The 24295-nt window shown below is 41.0% G+C and overlaps 1 protein-coding gene and 1 long non-coding RNA gene across 9 annotated transcripts in view; one reads left to right on the plus strand and one right to left on the minus strand.

Annotated features, from left to right (window-relative positions):
• Positions 1-24295, plus strand: part of LOC307187466 — a 142213-nt gene that overhangs the window by 77966 nt on the left and 39952 nt on the right. The gene's annotated exons all lie outside the window — the stretch shown is intronic.
• Positions 1-24295, minus strand: part of PDE11A (phosphodiesterase 11A) — a 466258-nt gene that overhangs the window by 7792 nt on the left and 434171 nt on the right. For 6 of the 7 annotated variants that reach the window (XM_079923541.1, XM_079923542.1, XM_079923540.1 and 3 more), the window contains one exon: positions 23036-23119. In XM_079923541.1, the coding sequence (XP_079779667.1) occupies positions 23036-23119 (84 nt within the window). Of the gene's footprint in view, positions 1-18804; positions 22891-23035; positions 23120-24295 lie in introns of those variants that run through there. The other variant, XM_079923538.1, reaches the window with a different exon arrangement.

Consider the following 24295-nt stretch of genomic DNA (forward strand, 5'->3'; position numbering starts at 1 on the left):
CAAAAGAGAAAGGGGACACATCACCCATCTGCCCACTCTCCCTGTACACACAGAGGGACTCTAAAGCTTATGTGTGTGGCACCATCCACCACAGGATGCTGAGTCCCTTCCTTGACATCCCCGTGGCGTGACCATTCAGTGTTTAAACACGTCTGGAGGCAGTGAACTCACTACCTCCCTGGCTGGGGGTGTCAGTTTACTCTTTGTTCTGATTTTAGAATGTTGTTCTTTATACTGAGCTGAAAACCATATCCCTGTAATCGACCTGATGGTTCTAATCCTTGGGGCGCTCTCCCTTTTTTGGGGGGGGGTGCTCTCCCTTTAAACTCAAATCTACTGAGCAGTAGGCTGATGACTCATGTGCTGCTCCAAGTGTAGGTTAGGATTGATTTATTGACCTCAAAACCCAACTTGGGCTGTGTATGGATATCACTGAGACTCCCAAGCTCACTGCAGCTCCCCAACCCTGGCCCATCACAGACAGGACCCTGGATACTTGCCTGACTTGGGGACACAGCCCTGGGCACCTAGTCACCCAGGTGGCTGAGGGGCCACTTGCTTCTTCATTCCTTTCACACTCCACTGTTGAGTCCACTTGTGACCAGCACGTACAGTTTATTCCATATTTTATTTATTTTTTAAATAAGTAACACATTCACTAGTCCAATGAATACAAAGAGTACAAAACATAGTGTTAAAATCTCCTTTCATCCCTGCCCCAGAGACTTAGTTTCCTTCCCTAGAGGCAACTGATGTTACCAGTTTCTTGGGTATCCTTCAATAAACATTTTATGCCTATGTAAGCATAAATACATAGAATATATTTATATATATATATATAATGTATATATGTATAATTAGGTTGATTCCCTCATCATTTGCAGTGATTCTTTCAGAGAGGGAGTGAAAGCAGAGCCTTGTGGAACAACATTATTATGATAATGCTTGAGTGAGACTAATCACACTGTGTAGAAATTAGTATCTGGAGTATATAGAGAGGAGAGGGATCAAATTCCAATTTTCTATTGCTATGCCACTGAATTTTTCTTCTGCAGAGCTTAATCTGCTGTGAATCCTATCTAGTGTAGTTTTCCTCTTAAAAATTGTAGTTTTCATTTCTAGAAGTTTGATTTGTGTCTTTTTTTTATATCTTCCATGACTCTGTTTTTCATGCCCAATCTTTCCTCTACTCTCTTGAACATATAAAATGTAATAAATGTCTTAGTGTCCTTCTTTATCAATTCTATGATCTGTGTCATTTCTTAGTCTGTACTGTTTGATTTTTCTCATCATTATGGGTCAGATTTCTTGCTGCTTTGCATGCCTGGCAATTCTTGATTGGATATCAGACATTATGAATTTTATGTTGTTGGGTTCCTGATTTTCTTTTCTTTTTTTAAATTTCTTTAAACGTTTCTCAGTTTTATTGGAGAATGCAGTTTTGATGGTTACTTGGAAATAATAATTCGATCCTTTTGAGGCATGCCTTTAAGCGTTGCTAGGTGGGTCCAGAGCAGCTTTAGTCTAGGGCTAGTCTGGCCCCACTACCAAGACAGTAATCTTCTGAGAACTGTACCCAGAACTTCATCTATTTCAGGGTTTTTCTCTAAAATTCTGGGTGGTGGGACCACGGACTACTCCCCCGCCTGGGTGAGCTCTGAGGATTACTCTGCCTTCTCCTTTTTGCTGGTGCTCTCCACCATCAGTGGTTTCCTCACATGCCTGGGGTGAACAGCACCGAAGACTCAAGGGGCCTCTGCAGATCTCTGGAGCCCTCTCTTCTCTGCTGCTCTTCCCTGGGGACTCTCACCTCCTTGGCCTCCCCAGGTTCCTGGCTCTGCCTCCTCGTCTCAGTGGGACCATCGAGCTCTGCCTGGGTTCCCCTCCCTGTGCTGTGGCCTGGACACCCTCCCCAGGGAGTAAGCTGGGGCACCTGGAGGGCCCATTTCATTTGTTCCCCTTTCTCAGGAATCACTGTATTGTGTTGCCTGTAGCCCAGTGTCTGAAAACTGTTGTTTTATGTATTTTTCTGTTTGTTTTTGTTTTTTGGTGGTTTTCTTTTCCCCCCTGTTACTCTGGTCCAGCAGTAGAAGTCCCTATAATTCGTTTTAAACAACTCTGTCTTGGGTACTAGCCCATGAGCTCCAAGGGAGACTGGAATCAAGGCCTGTATCTTTGGATCTCTAGCTCTGAGCTCAGTCATCTCTGGGAACAGCACCCCTCATCTACTCCACCCACAGAGCAGTGGCAGGAGGATGGGGTAAGGCCAGGACGAGTGGGGTCAGTACGTTCTGACCTGCTACAAGATCCTGCGGTAAAAGCAACCTGAGAATGAGCCCCTTGGGAAATGAATATAGTATTCTGTCTTATTACCATTATTGCTGAGAGCTTGTTTTTATCAGTTCGCTAAGCTGCTAGGAGTGTGACTCTTGCTTTCCCACTGCCATCAGTATCCACATCTGCTGTCATCTGGCCCCATGTGTGCTTATTAGTTGACCACAATCACTTCTTGGAGCTCAACTGCTGGACAGATGGAGGCAGATGTGGGACAGGGGAATAAGCAGAGAAAGCCATGCTCTTAGAAAAAGTCCCTGCACCTACAGTCTTGCAGAGGGGAGAGAGGAACACCACCAAATTACAACCAGATTTTCTTGAACCCTGAAAATGTCCAACTATGTCATTAATACCTTTAAAAAACTTTGAGGAAATTATCTGAGCTGGCTAGTTATTTATTTTTTTAAAAGACAAAGAGGGAAGATGGTTTTTACTTCCTATTGTTGACTCATGTATTTCCAGAGTGTTGGCAATAAGAATTATATTTTCTGCTGTCCTCCATCCCCACCTTACCCAAAAGAAATAATCAGAAACTAAGAGATACAATGCATGGCAGAGAAGAAAGAAATTAAAATATTTTTTAAATATCAGTTTTTTGATAAAATATGAAAATCAACTTGGAGCCCCTCTCAGATATCTTGTTTGAGGCAATATCCCTGTAATGAAGATGTGATCACTTTTCTAACATGATTATTTAACTTCCTGGGTGAGAATGTCCAGAAGCTGACTTGGGCGTTGGTATTTTGAAAAGGAAAGTAATTGAAGACATGACCAGCTGGTGTCATCTCTGCTCAGACCATCAACAGAAGGGGCAAGAACGCATGCAAGTGGTGGCAGCTCCTGAAAGTCTCTTGAATTCTCGAGACTGGCCAGCCACATGTGTAAAGAGTACCTCTCTCCAAGAAACAAAGGAGGCTTCTACTTAAGCTATGTGACTTCAGAGAGAAGTGGCTAATTGTGCAGCAAACCCAAACTTTTAAATTAGTGAATTGTTGAACTGCTAATCCTTCTTGGTTCCCAAAGGTAAAGATTATTCATCATTGAGTCTGACATATTCCTGAATTTTACATGTCACGTTGCAATGCTGTAGTTGCTAAGAATCCCAATTGGCTTGTCAACCTTCTATTCTTCCATTGTGTCATAAAGGTCAGAGCCAGTGAACTGATTGTCCTGAACTAAACTCATCGCCTTCCTCCGAACCCTCCTCTGCTCTCAGGTTTACTCCCTCAGGGAACTAAGCATTACCTCTCCACCCAACTGCCCAACCCAGCAATCTATGGATCATCCATGACCTCTGCCTCTTCCACCGCATCCAAACTATCACCAAGTCCTCTCAATCCTACTTCCAGATTGTCTCCGTGTGTCAGTCCAGTGCCATTCCTACCACCCTACTTCAGGCTGCCCTCACTTCTCCACTGCCTTAACCTCCTGCAGCTCCTACCTGGGCTCCCTGCTTCCTCCCCTGGGTCCTGTCCAATCAAGTCTCATTGTAGCCATCCTGGTCAATCAAAATCACACAGCCGAGCTGGCTGCTCTCTACCCTGAACCTTTGGGTGGCTCCCATATGATATGAATGTGTTGTAAGACCTACCAGAAAAGGAGAATTGTGGGATTAAAAGAGAATGAAAGCCAGAAATAACACAGAAAAGAAAAGAACCATAAAGCCCAATGGAAAATCTGAGTTATGGTACAAAAGCAGAATTTTGAAATGCTAAAATAATCCCTTTGAGTCTTCTAGAAAACCTGAAATACACATCTTTCTATGCATCTTAACATTTTTCTGAGTAAGGAAATAAGCTAAACTCCACATGGTGTGTTTGGCAGGGGAGTAGCTGAAGTGTTAGTTACTACATGTGAGAGCAGACGGAGCTGGCTGTGGGTCCAGATGGGAGGCAGCAAGCAGATTCCCCCAAACCTCACGCCTCCCCTCCCCAGTTCAGTGGCCTTCGAAACCCAAGGTTGTGCAAAAATTAATTTGCATTAAATTACTTAAAATAATGTATTAACTACCACAGGAGGCTTCCAGCAGTTTTTAAAACTTGCTTTGGAAAACAAATAATCAAACAATAATGGTGAACACAGAAGTGAGCCAAGACTTCTTTGGATAAATGTTTTTAGACATTTACATTAAAAATACCACCTTTAAAATAAAGCTTTAGTATGTAACTTGATCAAGATGGAAAATTAGTAATAATTGTTTATATATGTCACACATGTACCTGTGCCAGGCACCATGTTCTATTGGGTTCTTCCCTGGCTAGAACACAATGGAGTTTAAAAGGTTCTAGGCTTATGACTTCTGCCCCATTGGGGATGGAGTCATTTACCCCACAAGGACTGTGGTATCTCTAACAGAGACTGCTAGTTGCCTTCCCACCTACCTTAAGCTTAGGAATGGCCAGGGAGGTGCAAGCAGAATTCAGAAAGAAGAGCTTCTGAGAAGACTCTTAAATGGGAGTTTATTCAGTTGGGAAGTGCATCCTTTTGCCCTTGCCCCTATCTCCTTCTTGCTGCTGGAATATTAACATGATGGCTGGAGCTACAGTGACCATATTGTGACTATGAGGCAACCTTGAGTATGGCAGCCATGTCCTAAGGAAAGATAAACAGGGACTGGGTCTCTGATGGCTATGGAACTGCCACATCATAGCAACCTAGAACTGACTTCTCTGGATTATTTTTATCAGAGAGAGAAGTAAATTTCTATTTTGTTTAAGCTATTGTGATTTCAGATCTCTGTTACTAGTAGCCGTATGCAATTCCTAATTGAGAGAATTGATATCAGGTTGTAGGTCTCTATTTTATGGCTACCTGTGTAGGTGTCAAAGGATTTAAGCATCTTGATACTTGAATAAATTGATCCCCTGCATCGTGTAGTTGTGAGTTAACTTTTTTTGGCAGTGGATTATAAGTGAACTGCAGTAGACAGCAGAGACTATATAAGGTCCCTTTACCCTTCCTCAGGTAACAATTCACTCCATGTGCTCTGAGTAGGAGCATAATTCAGTCCTGACCAACACCAGTGACTGGTGTAGGGATGTGGATGTGGGTGTGGCTCAAGCTAAGGCAAGCAGAGGTCTCGCAAGGTTTTCCCCAGAACTATTGGAAGTGAGGCTTTCTTTTTCTTCTTTCTTTTGGTATGATAATACCTAGAATGAACATGTGACCTTAGAGCTGCCAGGATGTGTGAGGAAAGCTTGGTTGAGAATGAAACCAAAACATAACTAGGAGGCAGAGGAAAGGGGGTGTCTGTCTTATGATATCCTTTGAATCCTCTGGATGTGGCTACTTGCTGCCCAGTCAACTGCACCTCTAAGCTCCCCAGTTACTTGAGCCAACAAATTCCCATTTCTGCTCAAACTCATTTGAGGGAGTTTCTGAGCTCCAAATCACGGGCCTTTTGCTATGGTCCCTTATTGTTCTCTGTCACCCCCAGGAATTACTTGAGATTGAAACCCCCCACCAGACTTTGAACTGGTGGCTGGCATAAGGGAGTCTCAACTTGCCCAGCATAAAAGGTTGCTGCTAATACTCACCGGGCAGCCCTCTCTACCCAAGTTCATGAGAGTCAGGGACCAGCTAGCACTTATCTCTCTTCTCCTTGAACCCCCAGAGTCTGCCAAACAGACTCTTTAAAAGGTTTTAAAGGTTGCTGAGTCTGAACCGCCCATGCTATGGGGACTCAGAAGACCCTAACAGAGGATGCCAACTCCCCCTGGTGGCAAAGTCAGCTGACCTACGGGATTTCGGCTTCCAATAAGGAGGACTCAAAGGACCCGGGTGACGGCATCAATTTAGCCTGCGTTTTTCCTAAGGACCAGATGAACTCAGACAGAAAGGAAAAACAGCAACTAGCTGTTATTTTCTCCTTAGTGGAAGCTCAGTGTCACTCCACATTTATCACATCGGGTGAGAGTCTCTTTCCAGTTGAGAAAACTATTTTTCTATATGTGATATTAACTCTGCAGATCTGTTACAGCAGTAACAATTGTAGTATCTATTCAGCAGTAACAGGTTGGCTATGTCTGATTTTTGCAAATGCCAAAAAATATTGTCAGATCTTTCTGTTTTGTTAGTGATATTTGAGAGCTTAAAATCTAAATAGTGTGAGAGAGTTACCCAAATTAGCAGTAAAGATGATAAAGCCACAGAGGTAATACTTAGTATGAGGAGGGCAAGCAAGCTCATTAGAATCCAACGTAAGAATGATTCAGATCTGTAATCGGAATCCTAAGGGCATAATCTAGCCAAGCTATAACACTGATGTTTGTAGCATCAATTCTAATCTCCTGAAAGCTAATTACAGTACTACTAATAACTTAGAAAGAAAGACATCATTTTCTTTCCTAGGTTTGAAGCAGATTAATAGGGACTGTAAAAGTGAAAATGCTTTATTGAAATTTTCTCTCCCTCTTTTCTTTCCCTTTCCATTTCCTTCCTAATCTCTCAAGTTTCTTGTTTCGCTTATTTTATTTACATGCTCAAGGGATTCCTTTGTGGAAAATGATATTTACAAATGAGATTAACATTAGGAATTAATGAGGCAGGAATTTTAATCTCCTTGGATTAACGGCATTGTTATTTCCATAATACAGGGCAAGAGTTTTAAATACAATGTCCACCGGGCCAGGCCAGTAAAGTTGATGAATGAAATAGGCTGCATGATACAGTTGGGAATGGTGGGGCCTTTGGCAAACTGGATATGTTACACGTTATAAACAGTGTTCAGCTGAATGAGACATGTCCGGCCGAGTCTGCTCTGAAGGCCACCCACTCGCTCTTGGTGAGAGAGAGTAAAACACACCTTGCCAAAATGAACTAATAACTACTGAGTACTGAATGTGTCCAGTGTTCCGCGTGCCATCCTGGGGCATATCCAGATGGGAGCTCATTAAACCTCACAACAATGCGGAGAGATTGGTATTGTTGACCCTGTTGTGACAGATAAGGAACCTGAGATTGCGGAAATCAACTTAAAAAGGCCAACGTTTACATGGGTAAGTATACAGCAGAGCTGGAATGTCAGTTCAGGCCTGCCTGAGGACAAAGCCCCTGGTGTCTTCCCATGAGGGATCTCAGTGGGATGTTGGTGATGACACGTGTCTCACACTTGACTACAGTGTCCGGACACTGGAGCAACTTTTCGGTTCTAGTGTCCTCGGCACTGCTTCAGGACAAATTCACAGGAGGGAGGCAGCCTCACGCCAGCTTTTTTCAAGGTAGGCTCTTTTCAAGCCTACCCTGGGAAAATAAAGGTTTTAAGTGGTAAATCACGGCAGGCCTAAAGATGGCTCCTGTACACGGGAGCCAGGAGACGGCTTCTTCTGTTATAATGAGACCCTCTAGGATTCTGTCCTAGGTTATCCTGTTGGTCGGGTTTTCAGAGCACACTGGTAGCTAATCAATCATGTTCACTGTGTAGCCAACATCTGACTTGGAAGGAATAGCTGCTGACCCAGAAGCCACAGCCTTTGATGAATGGGGCTTCATGTAAGAGGTGGTTGGAACATGTAAGTAAAACACAGCCACATGGTAACAATCCACCTCTCCATACACTGTAATGTTTTCTGGTGAAACTATGCCACTTGAGATTTTATATACATATATATACACACATATATATGTATATATATAATCTATTGTTTTTGCAAAGTTCAATGTGTAAAAAGAACCATTTTAAAAATTTATTTTTTGAGGTGCAAGCATTCGTTTACTATATATATTTTTGTATACTTCTCACATGCCTTGAGCCCTAGGGTTCTCCAAGCATAATGGCTAGGATGCCTGTGTGGGAGAGGGTTTTACAAACGTGGAATCCCTTGCCCTTAGTGTGAATGGTGTTCTCAGTAAGCTACCATGGTACCTCCTAAAATGGATTCTAGAATACCCTATTATCATTTGCCCTGCTATTTTTTAGCTGATATTTGTACTAATGAACTGCTTAGGGAGTGCCATGCAAATCTGATGACGCCTGAGCATTTCTTGTGAGAGTTTAAAGGTGGTCCTCATGCCAGCACCAAACAGGGCTCAGATTTGAGACAGAGAGGGAACCATCAAAGTCTGTGCATCCCAGTGCCCCAGATCGACAGCGAACCAGACCCAAAGAATCCATGAGAGATGTTTTGTCTTTAGGTGAACATCCTTGGGGAAAAAAATCCTCTATTATTTTACTGGTCTCTCTCCATATGGTAAGATAACCTACTTTTTCTTAATTTTACAACATAATAAAGATTTTGGGGAGAAAGAATAGGAAGACAAAGAAAGGGGTATTTTACACATACCACTGGGTGTATCATTCGCTGGCCTTTTGCCCAAAGAAAGGGTCACCTTTAAGAGCTGATGGAAGGTATGTTATTGTGGCTTTATTGCATTGCTAACTCTCCCACAGACTAAGATATGGGAAAAGTTTGTATGTGTGGGGACAACAGGACCAATACTCTGAATGTTTTTTTAAATTAAATTTTTGAAGTATCGTTTAAGGAAGGGAACATTAGAATTTTATGAACAAAAACTTCCTAATAGGCGACGTTTTTCTTCTTTTCAATGTTGGGAAGTTTTACGTTAATTTAACTTTCAGATATTGATCATTTAAGATTAAATAAGCATCCCAATAAGAAGACAAACTAGATTTGTGTTTGAACTAAATTCTAAAGCTTATATGGAAAAATAAACAAGAATACCTAGAAAATACTGAAAGAGTAATGGGGAAGGTGAAACTAGGCTTATCATTAAAATATAAAGCAATATTAATTAAAAGAGTGTGATTAGGCAGACAGAGTAATATAACAGAATAGAAAGAGTAAAAATAGAATTAAATTTAAGGGAATTTGGTATATGATGAAGGTGACCTTTTAAATCATAGGGAAAATGATTAGTCAAAAACATATGGGACAACTGGGTAGCTAACAAAAAACTAAAGTTGGAATCTGACCTCACACTTCACAATCAAATAAAGCAAAACCAGATGAGTCATCGGTATAAATACAAAAAAATGGAGCCATAAAATACTAAAAGAAGTTCTGAGAATTTAAAATTTTTTATAATTTTGTAATGGGAAAGTCATGATCTGTATGACATAAAATCCAGAAGCCATAAAAAAAAGATGAATTTGACTACATAAAATCAATGTATTTCTGTATAGCATAAACAAAGTGAAAAGATATATGACAATCTGGGAAAAATATTTGCCACTTTTGCTACAGATAGAGGTCTATTTCTTTAATATATAGTGAGCTCCTACAAATCAATAAGAAAAGACCACCAGCCCAATAGAAAAATGGGCAAAAATATGGAGAGTTTACAGAAAAAATACAAATGGCTCCTAAGTAAATAAATCTGTACTAAAAACATGATCAGACTCATTTATTATATGGAAAATACAAACTAAAACTACCATGAGATAGATTTTGCACCATCATACTGGCAAAATTCAAGAAGTCTGATAACACATTGTCTTGGTAAGAGTGTAGAAGGAGAGGCACCTCAGCCATTGCTGGCAGAAATATAAATTGGTTCAGACTCCACAGAGAGAAAGTTGGCAATACCCATCAAAATTTCAAATGCCCATATGCCAAATGCCCACTAATTCCACTTCCAGGTGTTTGTCCTACAAATAAAGTATGAGGATGATGCATTTACAAATATATTTATTGCACTTTGTTTATAATAGCAAATTATTAGAAACATCAGTGTTCATAACTAATTAATTATTGATTAAATAATTTATTCTACATCTTTAAGATCTAATACTCTGCAGCCATCAAAAGGACTGTGATAGCTGCTATATGGACACTGAAAAGGAGTGACCTCAAAAATATATTAAGTGTAAGAAAACAAGGTATGGAGCAGGATAGACACTGTTCATATATGTGTATATGTGCATATATACACACACATACATGTATATGTATACATCCATATATGTATTACACACCAACTATATCTCAATAAAAGAAAAAGCCAAAAACACTATTTCTGCTTTTGTATAGACTGTTTTTGGATGAAATTGCTTAATAGTGGTTGCCCTGAGGGAGAGGACCTGGGTGACCTGGGGACAGGAGTGTGAGGGAGGACCACTTTTCTCTAATACTTTTGTGCCTTTTGGACCTTTTGAATTCTGTTCACTGGGCATGTATAAACTATTTAATAATAAAATATTCTACTTAAAAGTGTAACATGAACTGATAAAGGAACTAGCAACTTTTGATCATGTGTTAGAATTACTCAATAGCAAATCATTTCATTGTTAATAAAGAAAGCTTACAAATACGAGGATAAAAAAGATAAATAATTATTTCATAAAGATCAAAATAATATAGTGCTTTGCCACCATGATTCGAAAATTATCTCAGTACCTTAATGCACGCTGTGCTAATGTTGTGTGTAAATCCTCTCCCTACATCCACGTTCCAATAAGGGCCGACTACCTCACTGATCCTAAACATTTCCTCTGAAAAGCGATCAATGTCCCCTCCCTGGACATTAAACAGATTTTGAAAAACTCTTCAATCCGTATCAGTCTCATATCCTTATTTAGTTCCTCAAATTTGCCCTCAGCTGGGAATCGTGCAGGCGACTGTGATTCTGTTGTGTTCACCACTCATTTGAAGGGCCCCATTCATCATCATTTCTAGGCCTTTTCTGATGCAATGTAGCTTGTTCTTTGTCTTTCTTAAAAACTGAATGGCTGTTAAATTATCCATTTATCTTCCTTCAGATTTTCTGTTCAGTTTCTCAGGCCCTCTCAGGGCTGTCTTTTCTACCTTGTTTGCTGACTTTTCATTCCATTTCCCCTGTTCTTAGAGGCATCTTGGTTCACCATGCTGTCCTTCAAAGCAAACTCCCTGCTTCCATCTGCTTTCTGTGTGTTTGAAATCTGCATCACTACTCAGATAGATTTCCTTTTTAAACTCTGTCCCCTCGGGATAGCTTTGAACACTTGGAGACAATATGCTTCAATATGTTCGTGGCAGAGTATCTTGGGACAGACCCTACACTGGAGGTCAAAAGTCTTGGTTTCTAAACCTAGCTTTGCCACCGTCAAGCCGGGTCACGGGTGACCTTTCAAGGTTTCACTTCCCTCATCTACAGATGATCTGCAAGCTCACTGTTAGATGAACATTCTAGTATTACAACAGCGTGTTGCTTCTGTTTCAGGGGACCTGATAAGGACCTGAGGTTTGTATAACATTAATGCCTGCTCACACATCATCTCAGGTGGCAGTAAGGTCCTATCGGTTAGAAGCCCAGATTTGAAGGCAGAAAAAAAAAAATCAAAGCTCTGTCACTTAATATCTGTGTATTCTTGGGCAAATTACAGAAACTCTGTAGCTTCAGTTTTCACATCTGAAAATGGGGATGATAGTAGTATCTAACTTGATATTGCTAAGAGAATTAAATCAGATAATGCTTGGAAAGTCAGTCTGGTGCCTGGCACATAAGAAGTGCTCAGGAAATGTTGTTATAGACGCACTACACCTTAGTGAGACCAGCAGTTTGGCTATTTACTATCCAAACTTCCAACAGAGGCTACTGAAGCTTAGAGATGATATTAATGGTGATAAAAGAATAATGGCTCACATGTATGGAGGGCTTTAGCATGTAATGTTTACTTTTCCCGAAGCATTTCCACATACTCTATCTCCCTTGTTTCAGACTCTTGGAAAGGCTGATATTAACTATCATCAATTCTACTTGCTCCAAGAAGAAAGTCACTTTGTAAGGCCAAAGGTGTTAAAAAAGCAGCAGAGTGGAGTTATTTTCATTCAAGCCTTCAAGCCAGGGGTGATCACCGTGAAAAGAAAGCTGAGCATATGGAGCTAAATCCAAAGGCTGGTCTCCTTATAAAAGAAGGCCATGTGAAGACACAGGAACACAGAGACACAGGGCAGAATGTCATGTGAAGACAGAGTTGGAGATTGGAGGGATTCAGCTACATGCCAAGGAACGCCAAGGGCTCCTGGCAACCACCAGAAACCAGGAGAGAGGCGTGGAATGGATTCTCTCGCAGAACCTCCAGAAAGAACCAGCTCTTCTGACACCCTGATTTCTGACTTCTGATCTCCAGAACTGTGAGAGAATAGATTTCTGTTGTTTTAAGCCACCCAGTTTCTTGTATTTTGCTAGGCAGCTGTAGGAAATTAATAGACCCCCTCTTGGCTGAACTTGGACCCTTAAAGTCCTGAACCTGTTCCTTCTGAAAGACAGATAAGCTCTCTTCCTGTTGATGTCCCCTTCTGCAGACATCCTGGGACATAACTTCCTTTCCAGCCTCCAATATTTGAGGATATCTTATGCCCTCTCACATTCTGTTGTCCTTGAGAGTTTATATCTTTTTTTAAAGAAATGCAACGTTATTATTTCTAATCACACTTAACAGCATTAAATAATCAATAAAATATTGAACAAAGGTACTCATTTTAGAATTATGTCACTTAGCAAAAACAACAACAAAACAACCAAAAAAAGTAGGCAATGACTGAATAAATTATGACAAGTCACTGTTTGGAATACTAGGCTGCTGTTTCAAAGGACAATATGAAAACTATGTTAAGGATGTGGAAGCATATTTTGAACTTTATCTTAAGTGGCCAAAGCAGAATACACTGGTGTACCTGGATGAAAATGTGTTTGCATGTAGACAACAGTATGAAGGGGCATCACAGGAAAAAGAGAATGTGAGTCCTTCCTTCTGCCCACAGTCTGCTCTTGACGATTTAGGTGTGCTCTGAGGCCATGTATGTTTTCTCTCCTGTACTCCTCATTTCCTTCCTGGTCCTCAATCGCACGTTGTTAATACCCTTACTTACAAACTGTTCAAGGCATTGTAGGCTTTTTCTATCATGCTCCTTAAAATTCTTCCAGCCTCTTCCCATTTCGTAAGAAAGTTTATATCTTTAAAAAATTCCTATATTATTTTATGAATGGAATTCTCAGAAGGATGTGGAATAAATTATGGAGGTCAATCCACCATCTTTTATTGGCAACATCAACTCAGTTACAGGTGAAATTGTTTGGTCAAGGACAATTTGACATAAGGTCTTTCTGAGAAAGTATTTCTCTGGTAACCAGTTGAACAGAACCTACAGTAGCCCATTCAGTGCTCTAGCAATTACTCTCCCTGGAATCTCTACTCAGATCCCTGTATCCTCCCCTCTGAAGAATTCAGAGTTTTACTTTGTAAATGGGAGGTTTAAAGAGGTAGAGCACTGCCGGACTAATGGAATGGCCTTTCACTTCCTCAGGGCAGTGCAGTGGGGAAAAGCAGCAAAGTAAGGCTGAGAAGACTTGGCTTCGAAATTCTGGCTCTGCTGTGTATTAACTGCTTCACTCTGGTTAAGTCCATTAGCTTCTGTAGGTTTCAGTTTCCTCATTTATAAAACTTAGACTATTAGACATTATAGGATTCAGAATGAAGTATTTTCTTCCTTCACAGAGTTAGGGTAAAATTACATTGTATATGTAAAAGCACTTTGTAAACTTTAAAATTTAAGCCCTATCCAGTGGCCACTATAGTCAGTATTCAATAAATGTCTGCTTATTGAAAAAGTATACATAAGGATACCTTTGTATTCTTATGGGCTTTAATACTGAACTTCTTTTCCAAAAACTCAGTCAGATAGAAGTCTTTAACTTCGTTTTAGACTCTGGCTACCAGACTCAACAGCTGGGCTGCCATGTTCATTGTACATGAGGTTGAGAGCCTGGCTCCCTCTGAGCACATCTGCTCGCTAAGATGGGGCAATGTGCCTTGAGTGATTTATTTAATATTTTTACGGCTGCGGCTCTGATAACGAAATATAAGAATAGTGAGAGCTGAGGATCCAGATATTGCCTCCTTGAATTCTCTTAGGAGACATTTTGAATAATACAGAGGATTCTGTTGGCAATAGCGTAATGAGAATGCTTTATGTTTATCTCATGCCTCACTTCCCAGCAGCAAAAACAATGCTGACCCTTCAAATGAACTTTAAATTTCAGAGATTTTGGAGAGGCACTTAGAATGCAAAACACAGTCTTTAAAAGAGGACTTGATTCATTTCCTAGTGAAAAATGCAAGTTTTCTTCTCTTTCTCCTTCTTTCGCTCCCTCCTTCCCTCCCTTCCTCCCTTTCTCCCTCCCTTCTTCCCTCCCTCCTTCTCTCCCTCCTTCCCTCCCTTCCTTTCTTCCTTCTTTCCTTTTTCTTCTTTAGAGAGTCACAGAAGAGAGGGCCATGAAGAAGACGTAAATCCACATTTAAAATACGCTTTCTTGAGGAACTGGAAAGTAACTTAAGTAAAGACGACATTCCAAGCCTTGTATGGACTTGCAGTTAAGTGATTTTTAGCTTCGTGATTTCAAAGCATAAACACTTTTAAAAAGAGTTATTTATGTTGGTCAGCTGGATAGGGAGAAGTAGATCTTATCTTAAATTCTACCCTCAAAAGCCTTATTAGGGGACTTCCCTGGTGGCGCAGTGGTTAAGAATCTGCCTGCCAATGCAGGGGACACAGGTTCGAGCCCTGGTCCGGGAAGATCCCACATGCCGCAGAGCAACTAAGCCCATGCGCCACAACTACTGAGCCTGTGCACTAGAGCCCGTGAGCCACAACTACTGAAGCCCATGTGCTACAACTACTGAGCCTGCGTGATGCATCTACTGAAGCCTGCGTGCCTAGAGCCTGTGCTCCACAACAAGAGAAGCCACCGCAAAGAGAAGCCAGCACAGCACAACGAAAGAGTAGACCCGGCTCGCCACAACTAGAGAAAGCCCGCGTGCAGCAACGAAGAACCAACGCGCCCCCCACCCCCCAAAAAAAGCCTTATTAGGGAGTATATTGTAACTTTTTTTTACCTGATTCCAGCGTTTTAATATAGATTCATGATGGCAGTTTTGAGCTCATAAAATGCATATGAATAGAAATTAAGTCCTACTGTATAAAGAACAGGTTTTTAATAGCTGCGTGAAATAAACCAAAGTCCATTTTATTTACAAGATAATGTATACAGAGCTGGTTGCTTTATCAAGTCAAAGTCATTTTTTGGAGGTGGAAAACTTTCTCCAAATCAAACAGCCTGGCATGTCAGGTATTCAGGAAGAACTCTGAGATGTAGCCAAGGGTGTGAAATGCCTTCACCAGCCACATACCATGCTTGATGCAGAAAGCGACATGAACTTTAATGTTCTTCTCTTAATGAGCCCTCTGGGCTATTCAGCACTTCACCCTATAGAGCACATTGTTATTTCGTGTTTGTATTGATAACTGTTAGGCACTAAAGGATCTGAAAAGTCTTCTAAGTCAAACAATTATATTTTAATCATGATAATTTACTGTTTTAGATAATATATAATATTTCTTGAAATCTGTGTATATGTGCTAGCTCTCCCTATCAACTTGAATACTAAAATAATGAGAAGACTGTATTTTCTGCCAATGCTGGAAAAAAGAAAATTTCATGTATTTCCTAGCTGAAAAAGTCAAAGCCCTGAAAAATTCATGGCTACAAACTGGTCTTTTTATGCTAGAATTAAGGACCAATTCAACCATGATGAGAACTAAACCACTTTCTAAGAAGACATCATAGGCCATACACTTCAGATTATGGGCAGCAATATAACAGTGCACACTCTGATGAAAGGTTTTATATATTTACAGATGATAATTTAAAATGACATTATAACCCTACTTCGTACATTCCACTGCTTATTAATTCTGCGTCCTGTGTCTCATCGTTCACTCTTCTGTTTCTTCACTCATTTATTCAACAAACAGCAGTTTGAATATACTTAGGCACCATTCTGGGTACCAAGAATATGATGGTCCCAAGAAACTAGTCTAACAGGGAAGAAAGACAGAAAAGACAGACAGAAAGATGACCACAACACAGAGTGTTGCGTGTGATTATGAAGAGACAGGTAGAGTGGAAATGCTGAGGAGGAGTAAAGGTTTTACAGAGGAGGTGACAGTTTGAGCTGTCCTCTTCCAGGCAGAAAGAAGAGGGAGGGAGGTATAAGCAAAGGCAAAATGGACAAAAGCGTTCGTGAGTCCTGTGCTTTGGGGCAAATGGTGCGTGGGTAACAGGAGATGAGGCCAAGAGGCAGGGAGCCTCAGAATGAGAGGGCTAACCCCAGGAATCTGGAAGGTATCTTATAGATTGTGGTAGTAACCTGAGGTTTTTAAGCAGGAGGATACCATGATCTGATATTTTTTTAAAAAGGAAGATCATTTTGGCAAAAGTTTGGAAGACAGGGTATAAACTACATAAAACTGACACTTTTGAATGTTTATATTTCTCTTCCATTTGTACTTGACTAATAGTACATAGAAAATTTTGAACAGGTTTTCCTATCAGCACTCAGATTTGGATATAGCATATGTAACAAGGACAATAATTTGAAAATATTAAACCAATGTATTTTCGTTCTGCTTGAATCGTGATGCCAGTGGCTTCCCACCCATTAGCTCAGTAGGCTTTCCTCCCCCAGGCAAGCGGTGGTTCCCAGCTAGAAACAGCGCACTATCGTCAACTAGCTTTCAGAGAGAATAACTCTCAATGCCAGCTTTGCGTGGTGAGAAAAGGGATTTCTAAATTCCAGAACTCTATCTCTTAGGAACCGAGCCTGGCTAGGTCAAATCATCAAGTCTGAGTACAAAGTTCTGGAGTGGGGAGCACAGAGGAGACCATATAAGGAGAGTTCCCATTAAACTAGGAAAAGGAAATTCAAAAACTTTCCACTCTGGGTGTTAGAGAAAGGGGAGGAGGAGGGAGAGAGACAGAAAGGGAGTGAGGGGGGGAGAATGGGATCAGAAGTGAGTGTCCTGGCTCTGTGTTCCCTGGGGGTCGAACCCTGGGGGTGAGGGGAAGGCTTGTCTCTTGAATCTCAGAGCCTAATTCAGGAAAATGACAGAACTTTCCTAGAAGGAGTTGGCACTACCCAGGTGGCATATTAGAAAGAACCGAGGAAGCTCTTGTGTGGATGGCAGGGTGAAGAGAAAGTAGCTGGGGGTTCATGCGTGCCACAGGCTGAGCAATGGCAGAGAACCAGCTGAGCAGGAAGCTGGTGGCGGCTTGCCATGGTCTGCATGGACCGGGGTCTGCAGCAGCCAGAGCCAGTGGTCAGGCCCTCCACGAAGTGCTCACTGCACCCACCCCACAGTCCCAGAGGCCAGCTGGGCATCACACCCAGAGCCTTGACCCCAGAGGCTGCACGTGCACTCGGTCCCTCTCCCCCCAGTCACAGAACCCTTACAAAGACAGGTGAGCTCTCCTGGCACCTGGATGTCAGCTGGGGAGAAGAAACGGTTCTGACTGGGAACAATTCACATTTTAGTCTTCCCAAGGACTTGTTTTAACTGGAAGGAACTGAGATACTTTAATTGTCAAGTTTAAGTACCAGTCCCTGAACACCGCCCGCCGCCGCCCCCCCCCCCCCACCGCCCATCACCAGGAAAAGGTGGAGCCAGATAAATATAAATTATAGAGAATATAGAAAGTTATTTTCTTCCCTCCCTCCCTTCCTTCCTTCCTCCCTCCCTCCCTCCCTCCCTTTCTTTATTTCTTCTTGAGTTTTTCAAGTTATATATGATGTCATTCCATATATGTCCCCCCTTTGTAGGGCAAATAAGAAATCAGCCTCAACTATTTCTTTCTCTCATTCACAGGAATACTAGAAGTCGTACAGATAACATTTACAGGAAACTGATTTGGGTGGTGTCCTGCTTTTTTTTTAAGTATGGGATGAAATTGTTTCCCTCTCTAACCACATTCCATTCCTTGTAGGTTTTTAAGAGGAGATGATGTTATATTCTAACTAGTCACTCTGTAGCTATTTTTTCTTTTTTGAAAAAAACTGAACACAAGGCACGAGCCATCTGGGAAACATTGAGTTGTTTTTGAAGTACTTTTATTGGTGTCCAGAAAAATTGTCTTGGAGTAGCACCTTACTTCCTCTTTTCCAGTTTATCAATTCTAACTCCCAGTTTCTACAACTTCAACTATATTTTAAAGATTTTTTTCCTCCCTTCTTTTCAGAGAGCATATTAAAAAAATTTTTTTTTAAGTCTTAATTGAATTTGTTCTTCTGTTTTATGTTTTGGTTTTTTGGCCACAAGGCATGTGGGATCTTAGCTCCCCGACTAGGGATCAAACCCACAACCCCTGCATTGGAAGGCGAAGTCTTAACCACTGGACCGCTGGGGAAGTCCCCAGAGAGCATACTAATAACTGCATCAGGTGGAATGCATTTTCCAAAACAACCATTACAGCTGAAGGCAGAAAAAAAGTCAAAAATCACTGTTATCATAACTTCAGAAGCCCTGCCTGTTGCAGAAACCCCATGACATTTTTATAAAGAGACAACACTCTTGCCTAACTCTTCTTTTAATGGAGAGAGAGAATTATTCCAGCTAGATCCTGTCCAAGTCAAGCCGTTTTCATTATCTGTCAAACACTCCAAAATCAAGAGCCAGTTTGAGATGAGCTGAAAATCTGATTATGTTCATAATAAAAATTAAATCTCTCAATCCTTAACAAACAGAAGATTTATAATGATTTACAGTGTATCATTGAAATTCTAGGTACACTGAGGTTTGAGTTGAGAATGAAAATAAATAAAGGGCAAAAACTTTGCCCACTATTGCAAAGAGAGGCTCAGTGTGAGGCTGCCACATCAGGTATTCTGTTTATCCCTAAGGCTGGTGCAGCAGTGACTTCAAAGTTCGATAGTGCCTGGGTTTTTTTGTTTTTTTTTTTTTCTTTCTTTTTGTTTTTTATTCCTCCAAAAATGTTGAGCAGCAAGCTAATGGATCCCCAGCGGGGTGCAAAGACAGCAGAAAGCACAGGAATCAGATGTCAATGTATTCCTCGGAGATACCCTGCTAGGACAGAGCTAACTAACTAGGGTTTTAGTCTTCTCTTGGGGGAACACGCTTTGATGGTTCCCTGCCCACTCTTGGCTTCCTATATGTTTCCTGATTTAAATGCTGTCACAGATAAATCATGACTTCTGCCTGTCAGGACAATTTTCTATTTTTTTTTTTAAGGAAAAGTTTGGAATCATAAGCTTAAAAAGATGAGCAAGTTCTGGAGAATTTTATACTCACATATAAACATATGTATATAAGCATGTCATATCTCCCTACTATAGAATCATCCATGGGTCTGGGACTGTTCTCTGCATGTTCTTTCCCTACCCATTACTTTATTAGATATATCTATGTATTTTCTGCCAGTCACTTTCAGTCAATTGCTAGATTGCTTAGGAAACTTATTGAATAGATTTCGGGGGTTTGGGGGGTTCTCCTTGTTTTTCCTCAACACAGGCACAGATTGGAAATTGAAGTTGTCCCAGAGGTAAGAGTTTTGATTTTAAGTGTAATGGGCATCCAAAATGTACCGGTGTACTTTTTGTGGGTTTCCACCTATAAACAGCCCTTCAGGCACCAGAGAGTATTGATAATCTACCCTTTGCTTGGAGCAGAGACAAAACTCAGCAAACTGGAGTGAAAGTGGAAAGAGCTTGATCTACTTTGACCAAGCACAACCCTCTCAAAACCATGAAGTGAAACCGATTTACCCAGTGAAAGTCAAAGAAGTCAAAAAGCTGCACTAAAACCGTATCTGCATCTACGGACCGGCTGCCCCTCCGCCCTCGCCTCCACAAGCCCCGTCCTGTCCCAGTCTGCGCCCAGAAGCCTCAGGCACACAGTGCCTTTGTTTGGCCTCTGCCTTTGCTGGACCGCATCTCTCCACACTGCTCCTCCTGCAAGGGGGAGTCCTCATCGTGATGTACGTGTCATTTTGCTTCGGGCTCTACATGAGGCTTCTTGCCACCCAAACCTGCCCCACCTTGGGGTCAGCAGGGCCCTGGCCATTACAATGACATCTCTTGGTCTCATAGCTACTGTTCCGTATCCTTTTGCCCTCTGCCCAGACTGACTCAGCAAAGCCACGTTGGATTCTTCTGTTCCATAACGCAGACTATGTCGTCTCTCACAGTCTGGGATTCATGCCATCTGCATACCTTCCCGTTTGCCTCTATCCTCTCAGACTCCTTATCACTGCACTTTCACATTAAAAACCCCAAACTGACCTCTCAGCAACAACCTGAGTTCCTGCAGACATTTTGACATTTGACCAGTGTCATAGCAGGGACCTTCCTTGCTTCGTGAGTCATTTCCTCAAGATTTTTTGTCTTCGTACTCATGGTGATTCCTGCCCACTGAGGGATTCCATTACCTTTCTGGAGCATCAACAGTTAATGTGAGATTAAATAATCTCACATTAACTCTCACAGTTAAATAATAAAAAACACCCAACTGCTTGAGATGGGACAAAATGAGGACTCTCAAGGGGCATACTTAAAGTCACTCTGCAAGGTGTCAGTCTGAGGGCTTTTTGAAATGTTGGTTTCAAAATTATATATATATAATATATATATAAATTATAAAGCATTATAAAGAATTTATAAATGAAATCCATGAGATAAAAAAATAAGTGATGATAAGGAATTTTAAAAAAGAGCATGATTTTCATGCTTTGTTCACTGAGAAGATCCAGCAGCAGGTATGAATATGAACTTTTATAAACAGCTCCTTCCGCATTCCTCTTTAAATGCCATGACTTTCCCCAGTTAAATAAGAAAAGATTGTGGGACAATATCCAGCAGAGGTGAAGTGAGGCAGTAGAAAGGCCATTACATCAAAACCAAGGCCACAGATGAGTAGGACAAAGCGAATTTGGTGGCAGTGTCACTTAAGCTTTCTATATGTCAATTTCCTGTGGCTAAAAATAGCAGGTGTAGCTAATGTCACAGATAGGGAGTAAAGTAAAACAGATGTGAAAAATCAAGAATGATAATATGATGGGTTAATATTACTCCTTAAATTCTGGAAGCTGCTATTTTCATTTGAAATTCAAGTAACTTCCTTTTTAACCTGAAGATTTCAAAGTATTTAATGGGAAGTATAAAGGTAAGCCCAAATGATTGTGAACCAGTAATGAAACACTTAAATTAACATGGAAAAGCACACGAGAGTCCTTTCCAGCATTTACTGTAACTAATCACATAGGAAGGGTGTGTGGAGTTGGGTTCATTCCAAAGTAGCTTTTCAGACTAATACCAAAAATTTATCAGCCCCACAAATACATGTCTTCATCCTCCTAAGCTTTACCCACAGTAAAAGGAATTTATTAATTTCAAGAATTCATCTCATTTATGGCCTAAGTGTGCACAGCAAAATGAATAATGTTAAAAAATAATTCAACATGGGTGGTCAAGGTCAATTTAGCAAAGCAAGGTATACCTGACACAACAGCGATGTGCCTTACACATGGGGACCCAGCTTATTCAGAGACACCAGAGGAGTGAGGGTGGGAGATGCAGATGGGACAAAAGAGAGTTGAGGATCCTCTTATAATATCGTAGACATCATTCTTGATTTTTCATCCAAACTTTCATTATTAAATAAAAGAGCATTATGTTCCATGTATAACTAAAAGAATCTATTCTAGATTCTTTTAAAGCTTCACTTGTCTGATTTTATGCTGTCATGTATTTAATGGATAATATAATACAAATAAGAACTTACTTTTGTTGCTTATAGTCATTAAAAATTACATTTCCATCTTCAAGACAGTATTCTAGGTTTTTTTATTTTTTACTTTTATTTTTTTTAGAGTAATGTGATAGGGCTCAGCAGTCCCTAAAAATGCTGAAAGTGAAGTGGTAGATAAGCCTCAAACTTAATGGTTGTGAGGTCCTTAAAAAACAATACTGTGTTTTTAATGGAGTTAGACAGAGTGAGGAATGAAGCCGTTTTGCTTTCCCTGCATGTGTTTCTCACTTTGAAGTTAAAACAGCAGCTCAGTCTGATTGAGGTAGGTAGGGGGTAAAGAACTGGCCAGGTTTTACACATGAAAGCAAATACTTAGAAGCAGAATTAAAAGCCAATGCACACTAAACTGTGAGTGTTAACCCATGTCAGCCCTAATTCTACTCAAAAAGTGGAGTGTGAACATTCAAAGCTGATGACACTAGTCTCCTTGCCAGGAGCAGGGTCCCAAACTCACGCAGCAGGGCTGGAAACAGGGACTGCGCCTTGCTCAGGGTTCAGTGGTTGCCGTTTGTCATGCATCTCAGACAGAGGCGCAAGATGGAAGGGGCGTTTCAAAACCCTGTGGCCCAGACCATGGGGTCAGAGCAGAAAACCATGGAACTCTCATGTCTAACACGATATTAATAAAAGTAAAAGAAAAACGTAAAAAAACTGAATGAGATTTCTGTGGTCAAATGTTTGAGAAATTCAGAATTAATCAAGGTTAAACGTGTTTCTTTTCCAAAGGACTTCTCCGAGCCTTCAGTATTTTAATGTGCAGGAGAGGTTCCCTAATTATTGGGCCTGAGAGCTTTTTCTGAAAAGTTATGGGTGGATACTTATGTCCCATGGGGCACAGTTTGGGAAATACTGAGATAAAATATTACTGTCCTTGGTTTATAGATGAGGGAGTTGAGGCCCAGGAAGAACTCAGGTCTCTGGCCTCCGAGTACCACATCTTCCCAGGGAACCGATCAGAAATCTGAGAAAAGATAAACTGCAACCTTTTTAGGCAACACACATACCCTGGAAGGGTGTCCTAAAACTAATACTTCTGAAAGTGCGGTATACACACTCTTCTTTCCTGGCTCGGTCAGGACACACAGACCCTCCCAAGTCATGATTACCTGATACAAAGGCATACAGATGCTATCGATCCACTCCAATTGCAACCGAGGCAGCTCATCCTTCCGGTTCCGATCAAAAATAGCCTAGAATGGGGGAGGAGAACCTTGCTTTATTACACTGGAGTCTTTTACAGGCGCTTTGTCAAACACTTTGTCACAATGATCCGATTTTTACCAACTGAACACTTCACAAATGACAATCTTTACACGTACTTTCTTTTCCTTTATCTATGATGAGAAATAAAGTATTTTCACCTCTTTTTATGAGATTTGTAAATGAATTTATTTGAACTTTATAGCATGCAACTCCTTGGGGCCAAAATCTGTCTTCAGTTATAGGTAACTGCCACTAAATCAAGTCATCAGGTCACTGGGAATTGGGTACAAGTCAAAGGAAGGGGAGATTTTTTTTTGCTACAAAAATAGTGCAGGCTTTTATTTTTATAGCGAGAGAGGGTGGGATAGATCGGAAAAGATCCTTAAGAGCAATTTCACTTTAAATAGAAATTATTTGTATTAATTTTTCAGGGTGGGGACAATTTTGTGTTTCTCAATAAGGTCCTGTCATGAATAAATTCCTAAATTTTTATCTATCACTGGATGGATGATGGGGGCAGGTACCCATTCTCTCCTCATTCCCAGCCTTTAAACGTTATGATATTATAATGTTTAGAAAACTTAGAGAAAAAGAAGTGACATATTCCGTTGGGCAGACATAAAAAGAAAGACAATCAGTTGGAATTGGATGGCTGAGATAGAGTCCTCGGACAAACACTGCCTGTTCTACGCCAGTGAGACTGTCCCTCCCTTTATTCCTAAGGAGTAAGGCCAGGGTCTAAGAAACAACCCTGCCCTGCCTATGGTCTTACAGTAGGTTTCATCTTTTTTCTAAATAAAATGTGGCATCCACATCATTTTGGCATTCACATAGGTTGTGAGGGCAGATTCACAACATCTCCTTGGTTCAGATATGTTGAGAAATCCTGCATCCTTCAGACTTAGGAACAAGGGTGGGAGTGGGTGGGGCCCAAATCACTAGCCGCTGAGGTCACAGAAGATAGAAGGGCGCCGCTGAGGAAAATACCTCCAAATTAGAGAGGAGGTCACCGTCTCCTACGGGCTCTGTTCATCCTTGATTGTAATGTGAAACGTAAATATCAGGAAGGAGGACTAGGCATTTGGAGAAGACTCTGAAATATGCTGGAGGAAGGGCTAGTTCTTGTGAACTGCATGAATCTTGGTCCAAAATGTTCCTTTAAA

This window comes from Stenella coeruleoalba (genome assembly GCF_951394435.1).
Source record: "Stenella coeruleoalba genome assembly, chromosome: 6".
NCBI lineage: Eukaryota > Metazoa > Chordata > Mammalia > Artiodactyla > Delphinidae > Stenella > Stenella coeruleoalba.